Source organism: Nicotiana sylvestris, chromosome 11 (genome assembly GCF_000393655.2).
Source record: "Nicotiana sylvestris chromosome 11, ASM39365v2, whole genome shotgun sequence".
Classification (NCBI taxonomy): Eukaryota; Viridiplantae; Streptophyta; class Magnoliopsida; order Solanales; family Solanaceae; genus Nicotiana; species Nicotiana sylvestris.
In genome coordinates, this window is record NC_091067.1 from 73,781,332 (window position 1) to 73,800,702 (window position 19,371).

A 19,371-nucleotide genomic window follows, 5' to 3' on the forward strand; every position below is an offset into this window, starting at 1 on the left:
GCAACCTGGTAGTGGGATGCTTGGAAGAAGACTCAAGAGTGACTACTAGTGTGCGAATCTTAAAATGAGTACTGAGCACCATGTCATCTTCGTCAAGGGGAACTACAGTAGGAGGAATGGATTCCAAGGGCTGAGTAGAGAAGAGGGGTTCCTGGGTTGTTTCAGTTAGAAGGGAATCAGGTTCTCCAATAGGTTTTTCTGTGACTGTGTCATGAACTGGAGACTCAAAGAGCACCATAGTCCTTTCATCCCCTAAGAATGAAGTTTTTTCCCCCTGAGGCTCAGGCAGAAGGGAGGCTCCTTCATTTAGAAGATTCTCAGCAGTGATAGCCATGATATTTTGTGCTGCTTCTTTTTCTGGTGACTCCAAGGGAACCACTGAATCTAGAATGAAGGAGTTCAAGTACTAATCATGGTCATCCTTAGAGACTTCTGATGCCTGAAGGGTAGGTTATTTGGTTAGACCAGATGAAAAGGGAGAGATAGGGTTTTCAACACATGGAATGGGAGATGAGGAGGAAACCGGTGTGGGTGCAGTAGTGGTAGAGATAGTGAGGGAGTGAGTTTTTGGTGGTGATGTTAAGAAAAGTGGAGATGTGGGAGTAGTGTTGATGGCAGAAGAAGGAGGGGACTGTTCGTTAGCCATGGTGAGAGAATTTGGTAGAGGGATTTGAGTGAGAGAGAAGATAAGAAAGGATTACGAAGATACAGAGGAGATGATAGTGTTAGAGGGTTTTATGGGGAGAAGGGTTAATAATGAGAGCGGAGAGGAATGGGTTCTGAAGGATCTTGAAACGACGGTAGGTTTGAAGGAATATGCAACGTGCAGAGGAAGTGAAGGGATTTGAGAGACAAGACGTGTTATGCAGACTCTGAAAAGTCGGATGATGTGGTAGTTGAATTCATTTTGCTATATTTTTGAAAAAGCATGCGAACAACACATTACTACTAACATGTGGTACAAGAACCAGGTTCCTGACCTATTTTTGTAAAAAGGTTTTGCAGCTCTTTTCCGCAGTTCAACACTATACCTTTAGCTTCTATGATCATCATGCGTGTTTACCTAAAATGGTATAGATGTGAGTTAGGCCTAGTCAGAAAATACTTTAGCCAATTTTACCTTAGTGTGACTATCATAGTCATGTCAGCAGAACTAGGTTCTCAATTAGGTTTAAGTAACCCCAGTGCCATCTTGTTTTTCTCAAAGTGTTCCCTGCTCAGAGCTTTGGTGAAGATGTCTGCAATTTGATCTTCCGTGCAACAAAATCTCATACAAATAAGTCCCTTTTCCACATTGTCCCTGAGAAAATGTTGTCTGACATCAATGTGCTTGGTTCTCTTGTGTTGAACCGGGTTCTTTGCCATGTTGAGATCACTGGTGTTGTCACATAGAAGCGGTACACAATCAATGTATACACCAAAATCTTCTAATTGTTGCTTGATCCACAGTGATTGAGCACAACATGAGGCAGCTGCAACATATTCTGCTTCAGTTGTTGAGAGAGCCACTGAGTTTTATTTCCTTGTACCCCATGAGATGAGACATGAGCCAAAAAAATGAGTCATTCCAGATGTGCTTTTCCAGTCTACCAGATAGCCTGCATAATCAGCATCAGCATAGCCAATATGGTTGAAATTGTCACTTGAAGGATAGTACAGAACCAGGTCCTGTGTCTCCTTAAGATATCTAAGAATTCTCTTAGCAGCCTGCAGATGCGATTCCTTAGGATTTAATTGGAACCTTGCACATAATCCCACACTAAATACAATGTCAGGCCTCCTGGAAGTAAGGTAGAGTAGAGATCCAATGATTCCCCTATACATTGTTTGATTTATAAGTGATCTAGACTTATCCTTTCCAGCTTAGTATCAGTAGCAATAGGAGTATCGATCACCTTTGATGCTTCCATATCAAACCTTTTCAAGAGTTCTTTGATGTATTTCTGCTGAATTTACATTCCCTTTATGGACTGCTTCACTTGAAAACCCAGGAAGAAGTTCAGTTCCCCCATCATACTCATTTTAAACTCACTTCCCATGAGTATAGCAAATTAGTCACATAATGAGTCACTTGTAGCCCCAAATATGATGTCATCCACATAAACCTGAACAATGAGCAGGTTCCTTCCCCATTTCTTCACAAATAGTGTACTGTCAATCTTTCCTCTTGTGAAACTATTTTTCAAAAGAAACTTGGATAGTCTCTCATACTAGGCTCTAGGGGCCAGCTTCAATCCGTACAATGTCTTATCTAATTTGAATACATGTTTAGGATGTACATGACATTCAAAACCTGGAGGTTGCTTGACATAGACTTCTTTCTTGAGAAAACCATTAAGGAATGCACTCTTTACATCCATTTGTAATAAGGTGAATTGCATATGTGATGCAAAGGCAATGAGAATCCTAATAGCTTCCATGCGAGAAACTGGCCCAAAAGTCTCATTATAAACGATCCCTTCCTCCTGATTGTATCCTTGGACAACAAGCCTTGCTTTGTTCCTTATAGTATTTCCATGTTCATCCAGCTTATTCCTGAATACCCACCCGGTCCCTATGATGGTTCTGTCTGAAGGTCTAGGTACCAGGTGCCATACCTTATTTCTTTCATATTGATGTAGTTCCTCTTGCATTGCAGTAATCCACTCTGCATCCTTCAAGGCTTCCTTGATATTTTTGGGCTCTATTTGGGATAGAAATGCTGAGAAGGCTAAGGAATTTCTGGTTTTTGATCTTGTCTGAACTCCAGAATCAAGGGGGTAATTATGTTATCAAGTGGATGGGAGCTTTTTGTGTTTCCAATTGGGAACTTAAGTTTGATTGGTAAAGGAACTGGGTAAATTAAATGGATTTCCCTGCACTCCTTGTTCTGCTACTTGTGGAGTGCCTTGCACTGATTCTCCAACTTTTTCTTCAGCTTCACTGGTAGTAATTGGGGTACCAGTTTCCTCTTGAGAAATGGAAGAGGATGTTACATTGTCTTCACCTGTCTCTTTCATCTGGCTCATCATATCAGCCTTGCCATTTGAAACATCAGATATTTACCCAGGAACCAAAAGTGGTTCATTATCTTGATCATCATTGTTTCCTCCCTTGTTAGAAAAGGGTGTCTCGTTGAATAACACATGAACAGTTTCTTCCACACATTATGTCCTTTTGTTGTAGACTTTGTAGGCTTTACTTTGAGAGGAATATCCCAGAAAGATTCCTTTATCGCTTTTTGCATCAAACTTCCCAAGCTGGTCCTTCCCGTTGTTGAGAACATAGCATTTGCATCCAAAGGTTCTCAGATGAGTTATTTTTGGTTTTCTTTCATTGAGCAGCTCATAGGGGGTTTTGTTTAGGAGGGACCTAATCATACACCTGTTCACCAAGTAGCAAGCAGTGTTTATTGCTTCTGCCCAAAAAAATTTGGCAATTCCACTGTCAATAAGCATTGTCTGTGCCATGTCTTTTAGAGTTCTAGTCTTTCTTTCAACAACACCATTTTGTTGTAGAGTCCTTGGTGCTAAGAAGTTGTGAGTGATCCCATTTTCATTGCAAAACTCATCAAATTTGGTGTTGTCAAATTCTATCCCATGGTTAGATCTGATGTATGCTACCTTCAATTCCATCTTCACTTGGATCTTCTTGACAAAAGCCACAAATACCTCGAAAGTCTCATCCTTTGTTCTAAGAAACAACGCCCAGGTGAATCTTGAATAGTCGTCCACAATCACAAAAATATGTTTCTTTCCACCTCTGCTTGGTATTCTCATAGGACCACAAAGATCCATATGAAGGAGTTCGAGTGGTTTTGATGTGCTAACATCCTTCTTTGGCTTGAAAGATGATTTCACATGTTTTCCTCTAACACATGCATCACACACTCTGTGCTCTTTGAAATTTGAATTTGGCAAACCATGAACCAGGTCCTTCTGAATCAATTTATTCAGAAGTGAGAAGCTTGCATGGCCAAATCTTTTATGCCAAAGTTCTACATCATTATCAACTACCTTCAAGAAGATCATATCACCAGCTTATGGAGATTAAAAGTCAACAACGTAGATGTTCTTGTATCTTTTGGCTACTAAGACCACTTCGCTAGTTACCAAATTAGTAACTGTGCACACTTTAGATAAGAACTCTACTTTGTTCCCTTTATCACAGATTTGAGAGACACTCAGGAGACTGTACTTTGGGCCATCCACATAGTACACATTCTCAATTGAGTATGAAAGAGACTTTCCAACCTTTCCAACACCGAGAATGTACCCCCTTTTTTCCATTTCCAAAGGATACATTCCCTCCCTACAGGGCTTTCAGTGAGAGAAAATCCATGGTGTTTCCAGTCATGTTCTTTGAGCATCCACTGTCCATGAGCCATTGCAGTCCGCTTCCTCTCACTGTTCCCTGCACATATAAATTATGGGTTAGATTTAGGAACCCAAACTAGTTTGGGTCCCTTGTAATGAGGAAAGGGGTGGATAAGAGCTTTTCTAGTCCATGTAGGCAATATGCAATTTTTGCGAGTGGTACCTAATCCCTCTTTAGTAGTCACTTTTTCAGCAAACACTTTATTTTTTTGAACAGATTGAACCCTAGCCTGGCAATTTTCTTTGAAGTTCCCATTGCTCCCACAGTGGGTACAAAGCCAGTTATCAGGAATAGTGACGTACTTGTTGTAAGGGTTGTAAGGAGTTTTCTCCTTTTGGAACCCAATTCCCTGCCTGTTTCCACTATTGTTGAAATACATGGCAGTGACAATATCTGAGGACCGGGTCCGCTTAAGAGATTTTTCAAGATCAACTTTTACTTTCTCCAATTCAGCTTGAAGTTGCCTATTTTTCTCGAGTTCACCACATAGACTAGTTTTCACATCATTTAATTCCTTTTCAAGCTTGATGTGTGTCTCACTAGCCTTTCCTTTCTCAATACTTATAGGCCTATGTTCTGATTTTAGTCCCTCAATTGTTTCCTCTAGGTCTGTGATTATCACCAAAAACTCATCCCTTTCTTGCTCAGTAGCTACAATTTTCTCTACTAGAGTATTATTTTCTTTGCTAAGATTCTCTATGATTTCCTTAAAGTCAACAACCACTACCATAAAATAATCTCTTTCATTTTCTACACTATTTATTTTATCAGTTAAGACTTCTTTTTCTTTTTCAAGATTGTCTATGGTCTTATTTAGATCCACCACATAGACTACCAGATCATCTCTGGATTGTTCAGCATCTCCTAGCTCTATGATTAGGGCATCTTTATCATTAACAAGACTATAATATGCATCAATTAGAACATTTTCTAATGACATCAATTTCTTAGAAGAGTAGGACTTCTGATTTCTCTGAACATCCCTGAAATTTACCTCATCATTGTCATCCTCTTCATCATCATCGGGCTGAGCCATCAATGCAAACAATGAGTCATATTCCTTTGCTTCATTTTCCACTGCCATCATGGAACTGTTTCATGCATCTGGTTCCTCTTCTGATTCACTGGAGGAGTCTCCCTATGCAGCAAGAGCATGTTTCACAACATTGTCAGCTGCACTTTTTCGGCTGAATCATTTGTTAGGAACCGAGTTCCTTTTTGTTGTTTTATTAGAGTTGTTTTTGTAATGCTCTTGTTTCAGAAGTGGGCAGTCTTTGATGAAATGCCCCGGTTTTCCGCACTTGTGACAGAGATCATAGTTCCTTGGTTTACTTGAACTGCCCCTTTTAGGTATACCACCATTTTTGCGAACCATCTTTTGAAATCTTTTAGTGAGATAGGCCATATCACTATCTTCTTCACTTGAGTCATTGTTTTCAGCCTTGAGCACTAGGTTCTTCTCCTTCTTCGGCTCTCTTCTTTCACTGTCCTTCTTTCTTTTCATTTCGTATGTCTTCAGATTTCCAATCAGCTCATCCATGGTTAGAGTTTGCAGATCTTTAGCTTTAGTGATAACATTCACCTTACTCTCCAAAGAGCTAGGTAGAACACTGAGAACCTTCCTTACAAGCTTGTATCTGGGAATAATTTTTCCAAGTGAATGAAGCTCATTTATGATAGATGTGAATCTAGAGTGCATATCTTGTATAGACTCATCATCTTTCATCCTGAAGAGCTTATCTCGGAGGTGAGCATGTCGAAACTAGCATATTGGTTTTCCTATTAGAAACATCCAGTTTTCATTAAACAACTGGACTCTCCTATTTTTTAGGAGAATTCTTCTACTATATTCATGAATATAGTAGCACGAATACAATTGCGTAACAATTAAATAATAGCTATAGGAAGTAATTATGTATATGTCAACTATAGAAAGTTAATAGCTACTAAACAATAGAGATTTCTAAAAATTCATCTAAGAAAAACTCCCATTTTTGTTGTGTACACTTAGGCCAGAGCAACCCAAGTATGTAACAATGTGCATTTCCCAAAATGGGCTATTCACATATCTTCTGATCAGTTTAGGAAAAAGGACGACTCCTAAGCCCGTAAAAATAGCACGGTTTAGCTAGTTTTCGGACTGGTCATTCAAAAATAGTCAACGTTTGCAAAGTCATTTAAAAATAGCCACTATTTTACTTTAACACGGAAAGTTCCAGCATAATATACTGGAGATTAGTCACCTGTATATGAACTTCCAGCATATTAGGCTGGAACTCCAACATGCGGAAAGTTCCAGTATATTATACTGGAGATTGGCTCTAATTTCCACTATATTATGCTGCACTAGTATATAATACTGGAACTCCAGTATATAATATTGGTTCTAGTATATATTATGCTCATCTCGGAGGTGAGCATGTCAATCTTGGACTATTTAACCTGAGTAGTTCCTTCATGTGCCATTTGCAATGCTTCCCATATTTCCTTGGCAGACTGACATGCTGAGATTCTATTGTACTCATCAGGTCCTATACCACATACCAAGATCTTCTTTGCACAAAAGTTCTTTTCTATCAATATCGCTATACTCTTTTCTAGTTTTCAGCACCATTGGTCCAGATTCTCCAAGCTTCTTCATAGGAATATGTGGACCATCACAAATAACGTCCCACATCTCTGAGTCTTCTGCCATTATAAAATCATGCATACGAGTCTTCCACTAGCCGTAATACTGACCATTGAATCTAGGGGGTCTGTAGGTTGATTGTCCTTCCTCAAAGTTGGGTGGAGTAGTCATTGAGATCCTTTCTAGGTGTTAACCTTTTAAAAAGAACCTGCTCTGATACCAATTGATAGTTTGTATGAGTCCACCAACTGTATAGAGACCTGGTCCTATATCAGTTCCCTCAGTACTAACTACTAAAACAGTATGTAAAAGACACATGAATTTTACGTGGAAAAATCCCAACTCAAGGGGACAAAAACCATGACCTACGCTGGTAGGATTTTAACTTCACTAACTTGTAACTACACTATTACAAACCACTTTGTAATGACTCTATTACAAAGACTTCAATCACTCTAACTTGTAATACACTTATCACAAGCCACTTTGCCACTCACTAATTACAAAGACGTCAACCTATGACTAACTTTAGTCACAACACAAACTCAGATGGTTTATGATTTTGGTTTCCTAAAACAAATAAAGCAAGATAGGAGTTACAGAACAAAACACAAGATTACAACTCAACTAAGGACATACATAGACTCCTAGTGAAACTGGTCCATAGTGGAGTCTTCTTGTTCTTGACACACTTGTGACTTCAATGCTGGATGAGATCTTCAATTCTTGAGAGAATATCACTAAATGCACAAGTGAATATTGTATGTCTTGCACAATGTTATTATACTACCAAAGACATCCCAATGATGATGTCTATTATTGGTTGGTAGGGAAGTGACTGTTGCACTGTAGCATGCACAGTTGCAAGCAGTCACTTTCTGCAGTTGCTTTCCAGCTGTACAGTTGACTTGTACTTCTATCCGGGGAACACCAAGGGATCAGGTCCCTAATCTGGTTCTTGTGAATCTAAAAGGCACACTGCCCAGATTATCTTGAGTTGATTAACTTGAATGATTGTACTAGGCATGCATCAGGTCTTTTATCTGGTTCTATACAGAAAGTTTGTTAAATCATCAAAACATAGATTAAAATACCTTAAGCCCATCAAAGGCACTACCCCAAAATTAGCCTTCGCGAGAACTGCTCCGCGATTGCGAAACACACTAGATACCAAAAATTTTCAGCAGTTTAACAAGCTCAAAATAATCCAAAATCTATTAGAAACACTTTCGAGCCCCTCGGGACCTCGTCCAAACACACCTACCACTCCCAAAATATCCCTTGAGCATACTCGAGGTCTCAAATCACATAAAGTAACATCAAAACTACAAATCGTATCTCAATTCAAGCTTAATGAACTAACCAACTTTCAAACCTTCAAAGCTCATGTTGAACCTCAGAATGACCTTAAAATTTGCACACAAGTACCAAATGACACCTATTCCAACTCCTGGATCAATAATCTAAACCCAAGGTACAGAAATACAATATACTAAATTACATTCTCTCTTCATCCGCTATTAGTTGTTACCATGCTTTGCTAATTCATCAACAGTACTAATAGCCTCCCCGTAGATATGATTAATTTTCGTATTGTCTGCACTCGCTCAACGTATCAAAGATACACGATACGATTTGATAGGTTGCCCGCAGAAAAGTTGCAATCATCGATTAAATAAGCATGTGTTTTGCTGTTATTTTGCAAAATGTTTATTACTTCCATGGAGTCCGTTTCGATAATCAATAGTGTGAGCCTTTACGTCTTTACATGCAATTGAAAAGTCCTGGAAATGAGTTGATATACATGATTTTCAGGAATTGCTTCTTGACTTTTGTTGACATTTCATCAATCTGTTATAAATACTCGATGCAAAGAAATATTCTGACATCCTATTGCAAAGATCAGAAGAATTTCTACTTTGACCTTTTGGTGATGCTTGGGATGGGCCTGAGCCGGGTTTGGGGGTCTAGGACCCATTCCCCTATCCCAAACAAACACAACAACGTGGTGATTAAAGGTGACAAAATGGTTAAAAGAAAAACAGTTATTCACCCATATTATCCATTAAAATATAGGTTGGATAATGAACCATTTAAAACGGGTCGAATATGGATAAAGAATCATATTATCCACTTAGAAAATGGTTAACCAAATCGATAATTAATGTGTTTAACTTTTACATTTGTAAAGCCTCAAATTGGAATTCCTCAAATTTGGAGGACTAGGAATTCTCTCATGAGTGATCATATTTAAGAAGCCATGGATTATCCGTACCCATTTTTTATCTGTCTCAAATATGGGTCGGACCGGATAATTTGTCTGTTTTTAAATTACCTATTTTGACCCGCTCATATTCGACCCGACCCACCCGTTTACCACCCATAGTGGAGATAGTATAACTATATGAAATAGTTTGAAAGTATTTTGTCTAAAAAATCAACTAGATAAACGCGTTGCATCAAATTGATATATATAAAAATAGAGATGAAAGGAATAGAAGTGAATAAATTTGGTTCCTTGAAAAATTTATGTAGTAATATGAAAATGACTTAATTGTTACTCCTTCCGGTTCACAATAAGTGATCAATTTACTTTTTTATTTTGGCCCAAAATAAGTGTCCATTTATATAATCAAGAAAAAATTAAATTTATTTTTTCAAAAATATTCTTATGTATGTATCCCTGAAAAGTCATTTACTCCTCACATTTGAGAAGAGGAGTAAGTGCTACTATAATGTCACGACCCAAACCAATGGGCAGTGACGGGCACCCGATACCTTACTTAACCGAGTACCAACATAACGTATCTGTTATATCATAATATCATGGGCAAAAAGCCTAGAAAGGTCGTCATGAGATAACAGAAATAAAATATAAGGGAATACTAAATATTGGACAACCTGACATGACATGAAAACTTATACATGTGACATACGTGCCTATAAAACCAAAGTGATAACTCATACACTGAACATAGGCCGATAAGGCCATATGATTTTCATATACATTACATATGTCTACAAGCCTCTAAGAGTACATAAAATCATAAAGGTCGAGACAGGGCCCCACCATGTCAATCAATATATATCTAAAGCATACTGACCAAATAGGCAACTCCGAAGCAAGTGGAGTGCACCAACACCTCCGCTGAGCTGATAGCCTACTAGGAGGAATGTCAACCTATCAATTGGGACCTGCAGGCATAAAACGCAGCGTCCCCAGGCAAAAGGGAAGTCAGTACCAATAAAGTACCGAGTATGTAAAGCAAGAAAGCATAAAGAAGAATAGTAATATAAAGAGAGATAGAGGAGATACAACCTGTAACATCTGCGTGCCTCTGTGGGCTGCTGACATGAAATGCGTAATACATATATATACATAAACTTTTAAAAATATACGCGTCTGTAGGCATCATCATCATCATCATCATCATATCGTACCCGGCCTCAAAGAGGACTCGGTAAAAACGTACCCGACCATCATAAGGCTCGGTAGAATCGTACCCGGCCACGTGGAGCTCGGTAAATCCAACTGATCAGTGGTTACACAATATATATCGTATCCGACCTACTATAGTGCGGCTCGGTAGAGTAAAATAGATATTATATATAATGCATGCTAAACTCATGGAATCACGTTCTAAACCTTTTGGAGTGACTTAAGGTCGTTACACCTTCGATTAACATTATGGACATCATACCATCAATATGAGCTTCTATAGGATTCAAGGATCATACATACTTGCTTAGAATAACTTTATAAGGAAAGAACAACATGTGCAACCTTAGTTTCTATGAGTAGATCTGTTACGAAATAGTGTATTCATTTCACTTTAGATCATGCCAAAAGAAAGAGGGAAGTGCCTTAACATACCTTAACCATGGTGAGTCCTTAATACATCTTAAGCAACTCTTCAAACAACTCAACTCAATCTACCATTGCATAAGGAGATTCAAAATTAGTGTTGAATAAAGACTAAGTTTGCAACTTAAACTTGTAGCTCATTTATATAAATTCGGGCAGCATCTCCCCAGTAACAAGAGCCTCCTCCAATACCATATACCAACAACAATTACCAGAGAAATCCATCAATACCAATTATCAATAACAAGACACCATAAAACTACAACAAGTCATAACTATTTTACGACGAGCGACAAGCTCCAATTGGAATTCGTATATCCCTTATCATCCCTTATAGACTTTTTACTTTAAATTAATAGTATCATTAACATGATAATGAAGTCATTCATCAATAATTCCAACCTTATACCATATATCCATAACAAAGAAAATGATCCACAACTCCAATTATTCTTAATTAGCAACTTTATTCACTAGTTCATGTCTAGTTCATCCATTTAACTCAACCGATGTCAATATAACCTTAAGCACTTGTTGGAACACAATATAATTACCTCCTACAGTAGATGCAAGTCTAAATCTATATTATATTTAGCTTACAACAGCCCAACACACCCCAATCAATTCATACCAAAAACAACGACTATAGTAGTGTCCAACACCCCGAAAATATTACAAAGAATGACTAATCCATTATTTCACAAATATGTGGTATTTCTTCAAACAATTTATCCTCCAAAAACTTCATTAAATATCAGCGAAAGATAAAGCCCAAAAGCTACACGAAATAGCCCACAAAACAGTCCATTACAAATCAAATAACTCGAACTCACGGCTTCCGATCACCTTCCCGTGAGTTCTAAATATTATGAAATGAATTAATCAACCTTACTTGATATTTAAGAGCTTAAAACCAGAAATTAAGAATTTTCTTAACTATTAAATACCTTCCAACACTCAAACTATAAAGAAAAAGAAAGGTTATATAGCAATACTTACGTCGTGGGGATCGTTCTTGTGTTATTGCTTCGTGATTTCGTGCCCGGGATGATGGTATTATTTGAAACCCTTGTAGAGAGCTTAAGGGTGATGTTAGGGGTATTATTTGGTCGTGCTCTCTGGAAATATGCAGAAAGAGACGAGATAAAGGAGATAATCTCCATTTTGTTGAAAAGTCAAAAGGTGTTACTTGGCACCCTATAATTGGCTTGTCTTCCAATGCTTATAACTTTTTATCCGGGTGTCGTATGAGCAAACGGTTAAGAGCGTTGGAAACTACATTCCAAGACCTTCAATTTGATATATAATATGTCCCAAAAAGACCTCATATAGCATATGAAATTTATTACTCAAAAAGCTTCATTACAAGACAAATCCTTAGTCGGTTTTTTCGCAACTTAAATCCGATTTTTCTCAAACTTTATACTCCATATACAAATATCATATATAGTCATATCATGGCTTTAAACTCATTTAAATCATGATTAACAAGTCTCATATTTATCTTAACTTGCATAACACTTCGGCAAACCTTTCTTGTCCTTGTAGAAGGATTTCATCCTTTTTGAGTTTGCATTAGATAATCCTATAATGATAGTAACATCTGAAGTACGGGGTGTAACAACATGTACCCTTGTAAACATTTATCCTTGAATATTAACTCTCAAAGGCTTGCAAGAAAAAAATGGGATGTAACACCATTAAATCACTTTATATACTTTCCAAGAGGATCTCATTTTTGAGCTTACATCAACGGACTTACGACGTACTTTCCCGTACAAAAATATGGGTTGTAACATTATTCCCCCCTTTAGAACATTCGTCCTCGAATGTTGACTGATGCGCTTCTCATTATCATACCATATGGCTCTTATGAATACTTTAATATTGTCCTTTGCCATCTAGGCAATTGTTCTATGAAGAAATCCAAAAACTAGGGCATTCCCCCTTTTTGGCCTATTCTCACATCGCGACTTATGGCTGGAGTTCTTCCAATCTCATAACTTCGACTACCTTCTATAATGAGTCTTATATGACTATGTCCTTTTATGCACGACTCTTCTCTTTTTTTTTCTTCCAGCTTTTTGCCAATCTCTTGGCTTCACATTGTGAATACATATATAGAACTAAGACATGATGTCCCTCTAGGCATATATAGGTATACTTAAGCTCTTCGCTTGGTACTTTGCTGAATGTACGACTATTGCTATAATTCGTTTTATAGCCTTGGTATTATTACCGAGGTGTGCTACACAACTATAGGTTACTTTCTCATTGCTTGTCCCATAACCTGCCGGCGCAACCCTGCCACATTAGGAACATATAATCGACCTCAATATCTTAGTACTCCATCTCACCCTGCCACATTAGGAACATATAATCGACCTTGATATCTGAGGACTCCATCTCCTGTAATCTCAAATAGTGTTTTCTCCTTTTGAGGGGTTGTATCTCTTTAATGATCTAGCACATGATCTTCATACTGGCATTCCTTCACTTCAGTTACTAAAGATGGGGTTTCCATGTCCTAAGTAGTAACTTTGGTACCACCTGCATCTAGTAATCGAATTCCAAGATTAGCTGGCAGATGAAGCTCGCAAGCTATCTCACTCTTCTATACCTTTAAATATGATAGGCTAAACATAGATCTACGATTGAGGGCGTTGACTACTACATTCGCTTTCCCTAGATGATATAAAGTATAAACGTCATAGTCTTTCACTAACTCCAACCATCGCCTCGGATGTAATACATTGTCACTAAGGCTCGCGTCTCATCAGGTAACATATGAAGTGATATTCTTGATGCACTTAGGGATGATACTATACTTCAATAACTGCATTTTCATAACATCCCAACGTATTAATCTTATGGGGGCATTCTAATACCGTGCCATCCATAAAATCTTATTTCTTTAAATCATTACTCAATCGAAGGCCCAAACGTTATTCTCTTAACAATCACAATTACACCCTTATTCTACTACCAGGGCAGTATTCCATCTCTTCTAATTGCTCATGTTCTTATACTCCTCTAAGTTCATTCAAAGTGTACCGAGCTTTCTATAGCTCATGGAAATCATCAGACCTCTTATTTTGACGGGTTTAATCCTGAGACCTTGCCTATTATTGCCATCTTCTCACTCATATTTACCATACTTACCTTTAAATCTCGCACCGTATATTCTATCAATTTCATAACCTCCCTTCTACATTAGTGGAATTCACATCCATACCTTAAAGCTCTACTATAATACTTGTAACCCTGGTGCATACACAATCTGGTGGGAGCTTCGCATTAACGTCTTATGAGGATGGTACTCTTCTAATTGATTTATCGTAGAGCTTTTATAGAATATGATTGTTGTACTATCTCTTTTATACCTCTACTATTAAAAGTATTCCTGCTATGGTTTGAGTCACAATTTCTATAATCATCTGGGTCTAACAATCGGACTCGTGATGTAACTTTCGAGCTTCCTCTTCCTTATCAGCCTTTAATTAAGCTTAGACTATCTTCCAATCTTCAGCTTATGGTATTAGCTATTACATTAGCCCTTCATGGACTCTATGTAGCATCCATGAGATAATCTTTTAACAATTCAAGCCTTTATAGGTGCGTGGACTTAATTCTTTCTTTTAACTTATACTAGAGTCTCCTATAGCTGTATGAATGTCAACATATATGCTGCATGGATATAACTCTGAAGTCTTAAGTGCATTCACAACGTAATTAACTCTGGATCATTGATTGAATAATTCCTTTTGTGCCTTCTCAGCGTTCTTTAAATGTAAGCAATCACTTTTCCTGGCCGTTTTGCCACTTGTTGCATGAATACTTGGCTTATTTTATTTCCCACCAATACTTGAATTTCCTATAAATCATTTGATCTCAAATATCACTTTTGACTTCCCGTTCATTAGTCACGATAGGTGCCACTTTCGTATTGAGTGCATACAATGTTGTAGTGGGACTGTTGTTACCCAACCATATCTTCTTTATGTCATTATGCTTAAGTTGAAGCCTTCTTCCTTATTTCCTCAACTAGTATTTCTTTGTAGTACTTAAGGAGACCTTCTGGATGTTGTAAAGTTACGATCTTTTTATACTATATACCCGAAGGAATTTTCGATATTCTTACTCGCCTACAAACATACTTAGTTACATACCTTCGTGCCTTGTACTCGTTGTGTTAATTCTAAACTCAGATTTTGATTATCTCCTTAGTGGCGCTCTCCATTATTTCCGTAACACTTATACAATACCTTTAGATACTCCAACTCCTATCTGAACATTTCTCAAGGTTACGACATTATATCTGCGAGACTGAATTTGCTAGATTAGGATTCACTACGTTTATCTTGCATGATCTGCTGATTTGCTTATAACCTCTTATATAGCCATAACTTGGCTCTTCCTAAATCAACTACAAACTACTCGTTGGTCCATTCTCATATCTATATTCTGTGTAATCTCTCTTTAGTTAATTACTTTGTCTTAAGTTACCTCTCACACTGACTCCTTATGTATCAAGTGTTCATTTCTACTTCTTTATCAATCATCGGGTGTGCAACCCTTACCGCTTCTCTCCGGTATCATGCTTGCATAATGTTCTGGAGTCATATCATATCTATAGGATCTGAATAGATGCAATCTTATTCCTTTCACCCTTTTGCCGCATTCCTCATTTACAATTCCATAGTTACCTCTTCATTTTGTCATTTTTTTCACATCTTCACTAACATCTTACTCGCCTTGCGGTAACCTCTCTATACCGGGGATAATTGAATTTATTACGCATAAGGGTGACACTTAGTGTAACTGGCACGCTTACTCCCTTAGGCTTAACTCTGCTCCACGTGCTTGCTTTGGGAAGCATCTTCCTGAATGAACCTTAAATGTTATTATTTTGTTGTCCATTCTATTATTGTTGGAATGTTATCTCTGAAATTCTCATGATATCAACCATTATAAAATCCTTTAGTCCCTAATTCATGTTCAGTTTATCTTGTTCACCAGCCCATACTGATTTTTATTACTCTGGGGTCTAACCTTTCCTCCTTGTAATCACGCTGAAGTCACCAACTCACTTCTCGAAATAAGGATATGACTTTATGGTTTATACTCTTTTATTGCCTCAAGGACTATCACCTCTTGTATTTTCCTTCACTTAACTATAGACTCTATCATCGTGTCATATTTTGATTTACTGTTATCACCCATATATCACATCTTACTCATAATGCTTCATTTACTCTCTTCTTATTCTCCGGATAATACTTTTTGTCTATCACTTTATTCTGAAAATTCCAACAAAAAGTTCTTTCCCTTTTTGCTCCTCTAGCTTCATCTTACTGGCTCTTTGGAATGCCTAACATTCTCCTATTTTGTTTTTACTTAGGGCTAGAGTCATACTAAGGAAAATATTTGTCCCTTTTAGGATCCCACTGCCTATCTTCTGAAATTTCTGAATATTCCAGTATTTATATTTGATTGTACTACTCTAAAGTTCACCATTTGAGTATCTCATAAGGAGATCTATTACCACATTTGCACCATCTTTCGGAAACATTAGTTAATGATAACAATCCATCCATAATCTTTGGGTTACTCAAACCCGAACTAAATCTTGATATCACATTCTTCTCTTAAACTATATTTGTTAGCTCCCATATGGCATAACTCAGATGGGTTTGGCCAATTGTATATATCTCCATAATATTGAAGGTAACACCAATACTTACATTTCTCTGCCTGAATTGTAAATACTGATAATCTTCATTAACTAGGTACCTCGCACCCTTCAGCATCTTGCTTGTTTTACTTGGTGAAACTTGTGTCTACTTTCCGATTCTCTTATTCCTTTTTACCATACGAGTGGATAGATATTCTTGTCTTAGGGATCCTTATCAAGAGCTTTACACATCTAAATACACATATGATCTGCTGAAGACCTCATATTTAGTCATCATAAGCATGATGCAAAATCGAGCTCCTCTGACTCAACTCTTTCGCATCAAAATTCAACCTCTTACCAACTATCTTTCTGGATGTAAGTATCACTGTATTATGAATAAAACAAAATTTAGGAGTTTGAATTCTTATAACAGAGATCTAGCACACGATCTAGAACAAGAAGAAAGAGTGACAATCCTAAATGCCCTATAGCCTCATGCTTATAAGTGTGGTGCACAACACACCTATAAACAAAACTCTACTAGACACGACTTGTAGACTTCCTAGGACAGAACTGCTCTGATACCACTTCTGTCACGACCCAAACCAATGGGCAGTGACGGGCACCTGATACATTACTTAACCGAGTACCAACATAACGTATCTGTCATATCATAATATCATGGGCAAATAGCCTAGAAAGGTCGTCATGAGATAACAGAAATAAAATATAAGGGAATACTAAATATTGGACGACCTGACATGACATGAAAACTTATACATGTGACATACGTGCCTATAAAACCAAAGTGATAACTCATACACTGAACATAGGCCGATAAGGCCATATGATTTTCATATACATAACATATGTCTACAAGCCTCTAAGAGTACATAAAATCATAAAGGTCAAGACAGGGTCCCACCATGTCAATCAATATATATCTAAAGCATATTGACCAAATAGGCAACTCCGAAGCAAGTGGAGTGCACCAACACCTCCGCTGAGCTGATAGCCTACTAGGAGGAATGTCAACCTATCAATTGAGACCTGCAGGCATGAAACGCAGCGTCCCCAGGCAAAAGGGACGTCAGTACCAATAAAGTACCGAGTATGTAAAGCAAGAAAGCATAAACAAGAATAGTAATATAAAGAGAGATAGAGGAGATACAACCTGTAACATCTGCGTGCCTCTGTGGGCTGCTGACATGAAATGCGTAATACATATATATACATAAACTTTTAAAAATATACGCGTCTGTAGGCATCATCATCATCATATCGTACCCGGCCTCAAAGAGGACTCGGTAAAAACGTACCCGGCCATCATAAGGCTCGGTAGAATCGTACCCGGCCACGTGGAGCTCGGTAAATCCAACTGATCAGTGGTTACACAATATATATCGTACCCGACCTACTATAGTGCGGCTCGGTAGAGTAAAATAGATATTATATATAATGCATGCTAAACTCATGGAATCACGTTCTAAACCTTTTGGAGTGACATAAGGTCGTTACGCCTTCGATTAACATTATGGACATCATACCATCAATATGAGCTTCTATAGGATTCAAGGATCATACATACTTGCTTAGAATAACTTTATAAAGAAAGAACAACATGGGCAACCTTAGTTTCTAGGAGTAGATCTGTTACGAAATAGTGTATTCATTTCACTTTAGATCATGCCAAAAGAAAGAGGGAAGTGCCTTAACATACCTTAACCATGATGAGTCCTTAATACATCTTAAGCAACTCTTCAAACAACTCAACTCAATCTACCATTGCTTAAGGAGATTCAAAATTAGTGTTGAATAAAGACTAAGTTTGCAACTTAAACTTGTAGCTCATTTATATAAATTCGGGCAGCATCTCCCCAGTAACAAGAGCCTCCTCCAATACCATATACCAACAACAATTACCAGAGAAATCCATCAATACCAATTATCAATAACAAGACACCATAAAACTACAACAAGTCATAACTATTTTACGACGAGCGACAAGCTCCAATTGGAATTCGTATATCCCTTATCATCCCTTATAGACTTTTTACTTTAAATTAATAGTATCATTAACATGATAATGAAGTCATTCATCAATAATTCCAACCTTATACCATATATCCATAACAAAGAAAATGATTCACAACTCCAATTATTCTTAATTAGCAACTTTATTCACTAGTTCATGTCTAGTTCATCCATTTAACTCAACCGATGTCAATATAACCTTAAGCACTTGTTGGAACACAATATAATTACCTCCTACAGTAGATGCAAGTCGAAATCTATATTATATTTAGCTTACAACAGCCCAACACACCCCAATCAATTCATACCAAAAACAACGACTATAGTAGTGTCCAACACCCCGAAAATATTACAAAGAATGACTAATCCATTATTTCACAAATATGTGGTATTTCTTCAAACCATTTATCCTCCAAAAACTCCATTAAATATCAGGAAAAGATAAAGCCCAAAAGCTACACGAAATAGCCCACAAAACAGTCCATTACAAATCAAATAACTCGAACTCACGGCTTCCGATCACCTTCCCGTGAGTTCTAAATATTATGAAATGAATTAATCAACCTTACTTGATATTTAAGAGCTTAAAACCAGAAATTAAGAATTTTCTTAACTATTAAATACCTTCCAACACTCAAACTATAAAGAAAAAGAAAGGTTATATAGCAATACTTACGTCGTGGGGATCGTTCTTGTGTTATTGCTTCGTGATTTCGTGCCCGGGATGATGGTATTATTTGAAACCCTTGTAGAGAGCTTAAAGGTGATGTTAGGGGTATTATTTGGTCGTGCTCTCTGGAAATATGCAGA

At 37.5% G+C, this 19,371-nt stretch overlaps 3 protein-coding genes and 1 long non-coding RNA gene across 5 annotated transcripts; all 4 read right to left on the minus strand.

The window, feature by feature from the left end:
• Positions 1 to 1,515: 1,515 nt before the first annotated feature.
• Positions 1,516 to 1,824, minus strand: LOC138881169 (secreted RxLR effector protein 161-like). Its single transcript, XM_070161376.1, has one exon. It carries the CDS (start codon positions 1,822 to 1,824, stop codon positions 1,516 to 1,518), a length of 309 nt encoding a protein of 102 aa, XP_070017477.1.
• A 386-nt stretch (positions 1,825 to 2,210) lies between these two features.
• LOC138881170 (uncharacterized mitochondrial protein AtMg00820-like) lies at positions 2,211 to 3,011 on the minus strand. The gene is made up of 2 exons (XM_070161377.1): positions 2,877 to 3,011; positions 2,211 to 2,738 (listed from the first exon to the last, which is right to left on the minus strand). Exons 1-2 carry the CDS (start codon positions 3,009 to 3,011, stop codon positions 2,211 to 2,213), a joined length of 663 nt encoding a protein of 220 aa, XP_070017478.1.
• Positions 3,012 to 3,146: 135 nt separating this feature from the next.
• Positions 3,147 to 5,440, minus strand: LOC138881171 (uncharacterized). The gene is made up of 3 exons (XM_070161378.1): positions 4,519 to 5,440; positions 4,295 to 4,392; positions 3,147 to 3,995 (listed from the first exon to the last, which is right to left on the minus strand). Exons 1-3 carry the CDS (start codon positions 5,438 to 5,440, stop codon positions 3,147 to 3,149), a joined length of 1,869 nt encoding a protein of 622 aa, XP_070017479.1.
• Positions 5,441 to 9,892: 4,452 nt separating this feature from the next.
• Positions 9,893 to 19,340, minus strand: LOC138882312 (uncharacterized). Of its 2 annotated transcripts, XR_011403846.1 has the most exons (4): positions 19,238 to 19,340; positions 17,487 to 17,577; positions 10,860 to 10,918; positions 9,893 to 10,180 (listed from the first exon to the last, which is right to left on the minus strand). It is a non-coding gene; the product is annotated as an uncharacterized lncRNA (long non-coding RNA). The 2 variants fall into 2 exon arrangements; XR_011403845.1 differs by lacking the exons at positions 17,487 to 17,577; positions 19,238 to 19,340 and adding an exon at positions 11,850 to 11,987.
• Positions 19,341 to 19,371: the final 31 nt, after the last annotated feature.

What these genes read in the sequence shown, in the direction of transcription:
- LOC138881169 (XM_070161376.1), bottom strand. Translation starts at nt 1,824, where the DNA reads ATGTATAGGGGAATCATTGGATCTCTACTCTACCTTACTTCCAGGAGG.
- LOC138881171 (XM_070161378.1), bottom strand. Translation starts at nt 5,440, where the DNA reads ATGGCAGTGGAAAATGAAGCAAAGGAATATGACTCATTGTTTGCATTG. An exon ending in GACTACTAAAGAGGGATTAG is followed by an intron (nt 4,393 to 4,518) that starts GTACCACTCGCA and finishes TTATATGTGCAG; the next exon opens with GGAACAGTGAGAGGAAGCGG. An exon ending in TTTCTCTCACTGAAAGCCCT is followed by an intron (nt 3,996 to 4,294) that starts GTAGGGAGGGAA and finishes ATCTTCTTGAAG; the next exon opens with GTAGTTGATAATGATGTAGA.
- LOC138881170 (XM_070161377.1), bottom strand. Translation starts at nt 3,011, where the DNA reads ATGATGAGCCAGATGAAAGAGACAGGTGAAGACAATGTAACATCCTCT. An exon ending in CAGTGCAAGGCACTCCACAA is followed by an intron (nt 2,739 to 2,876) that starts GTAGCAGAACAA and finishes TCTGGAGTTCAG; the next exon opens with ACAAGATCAAAAACCAGAAA.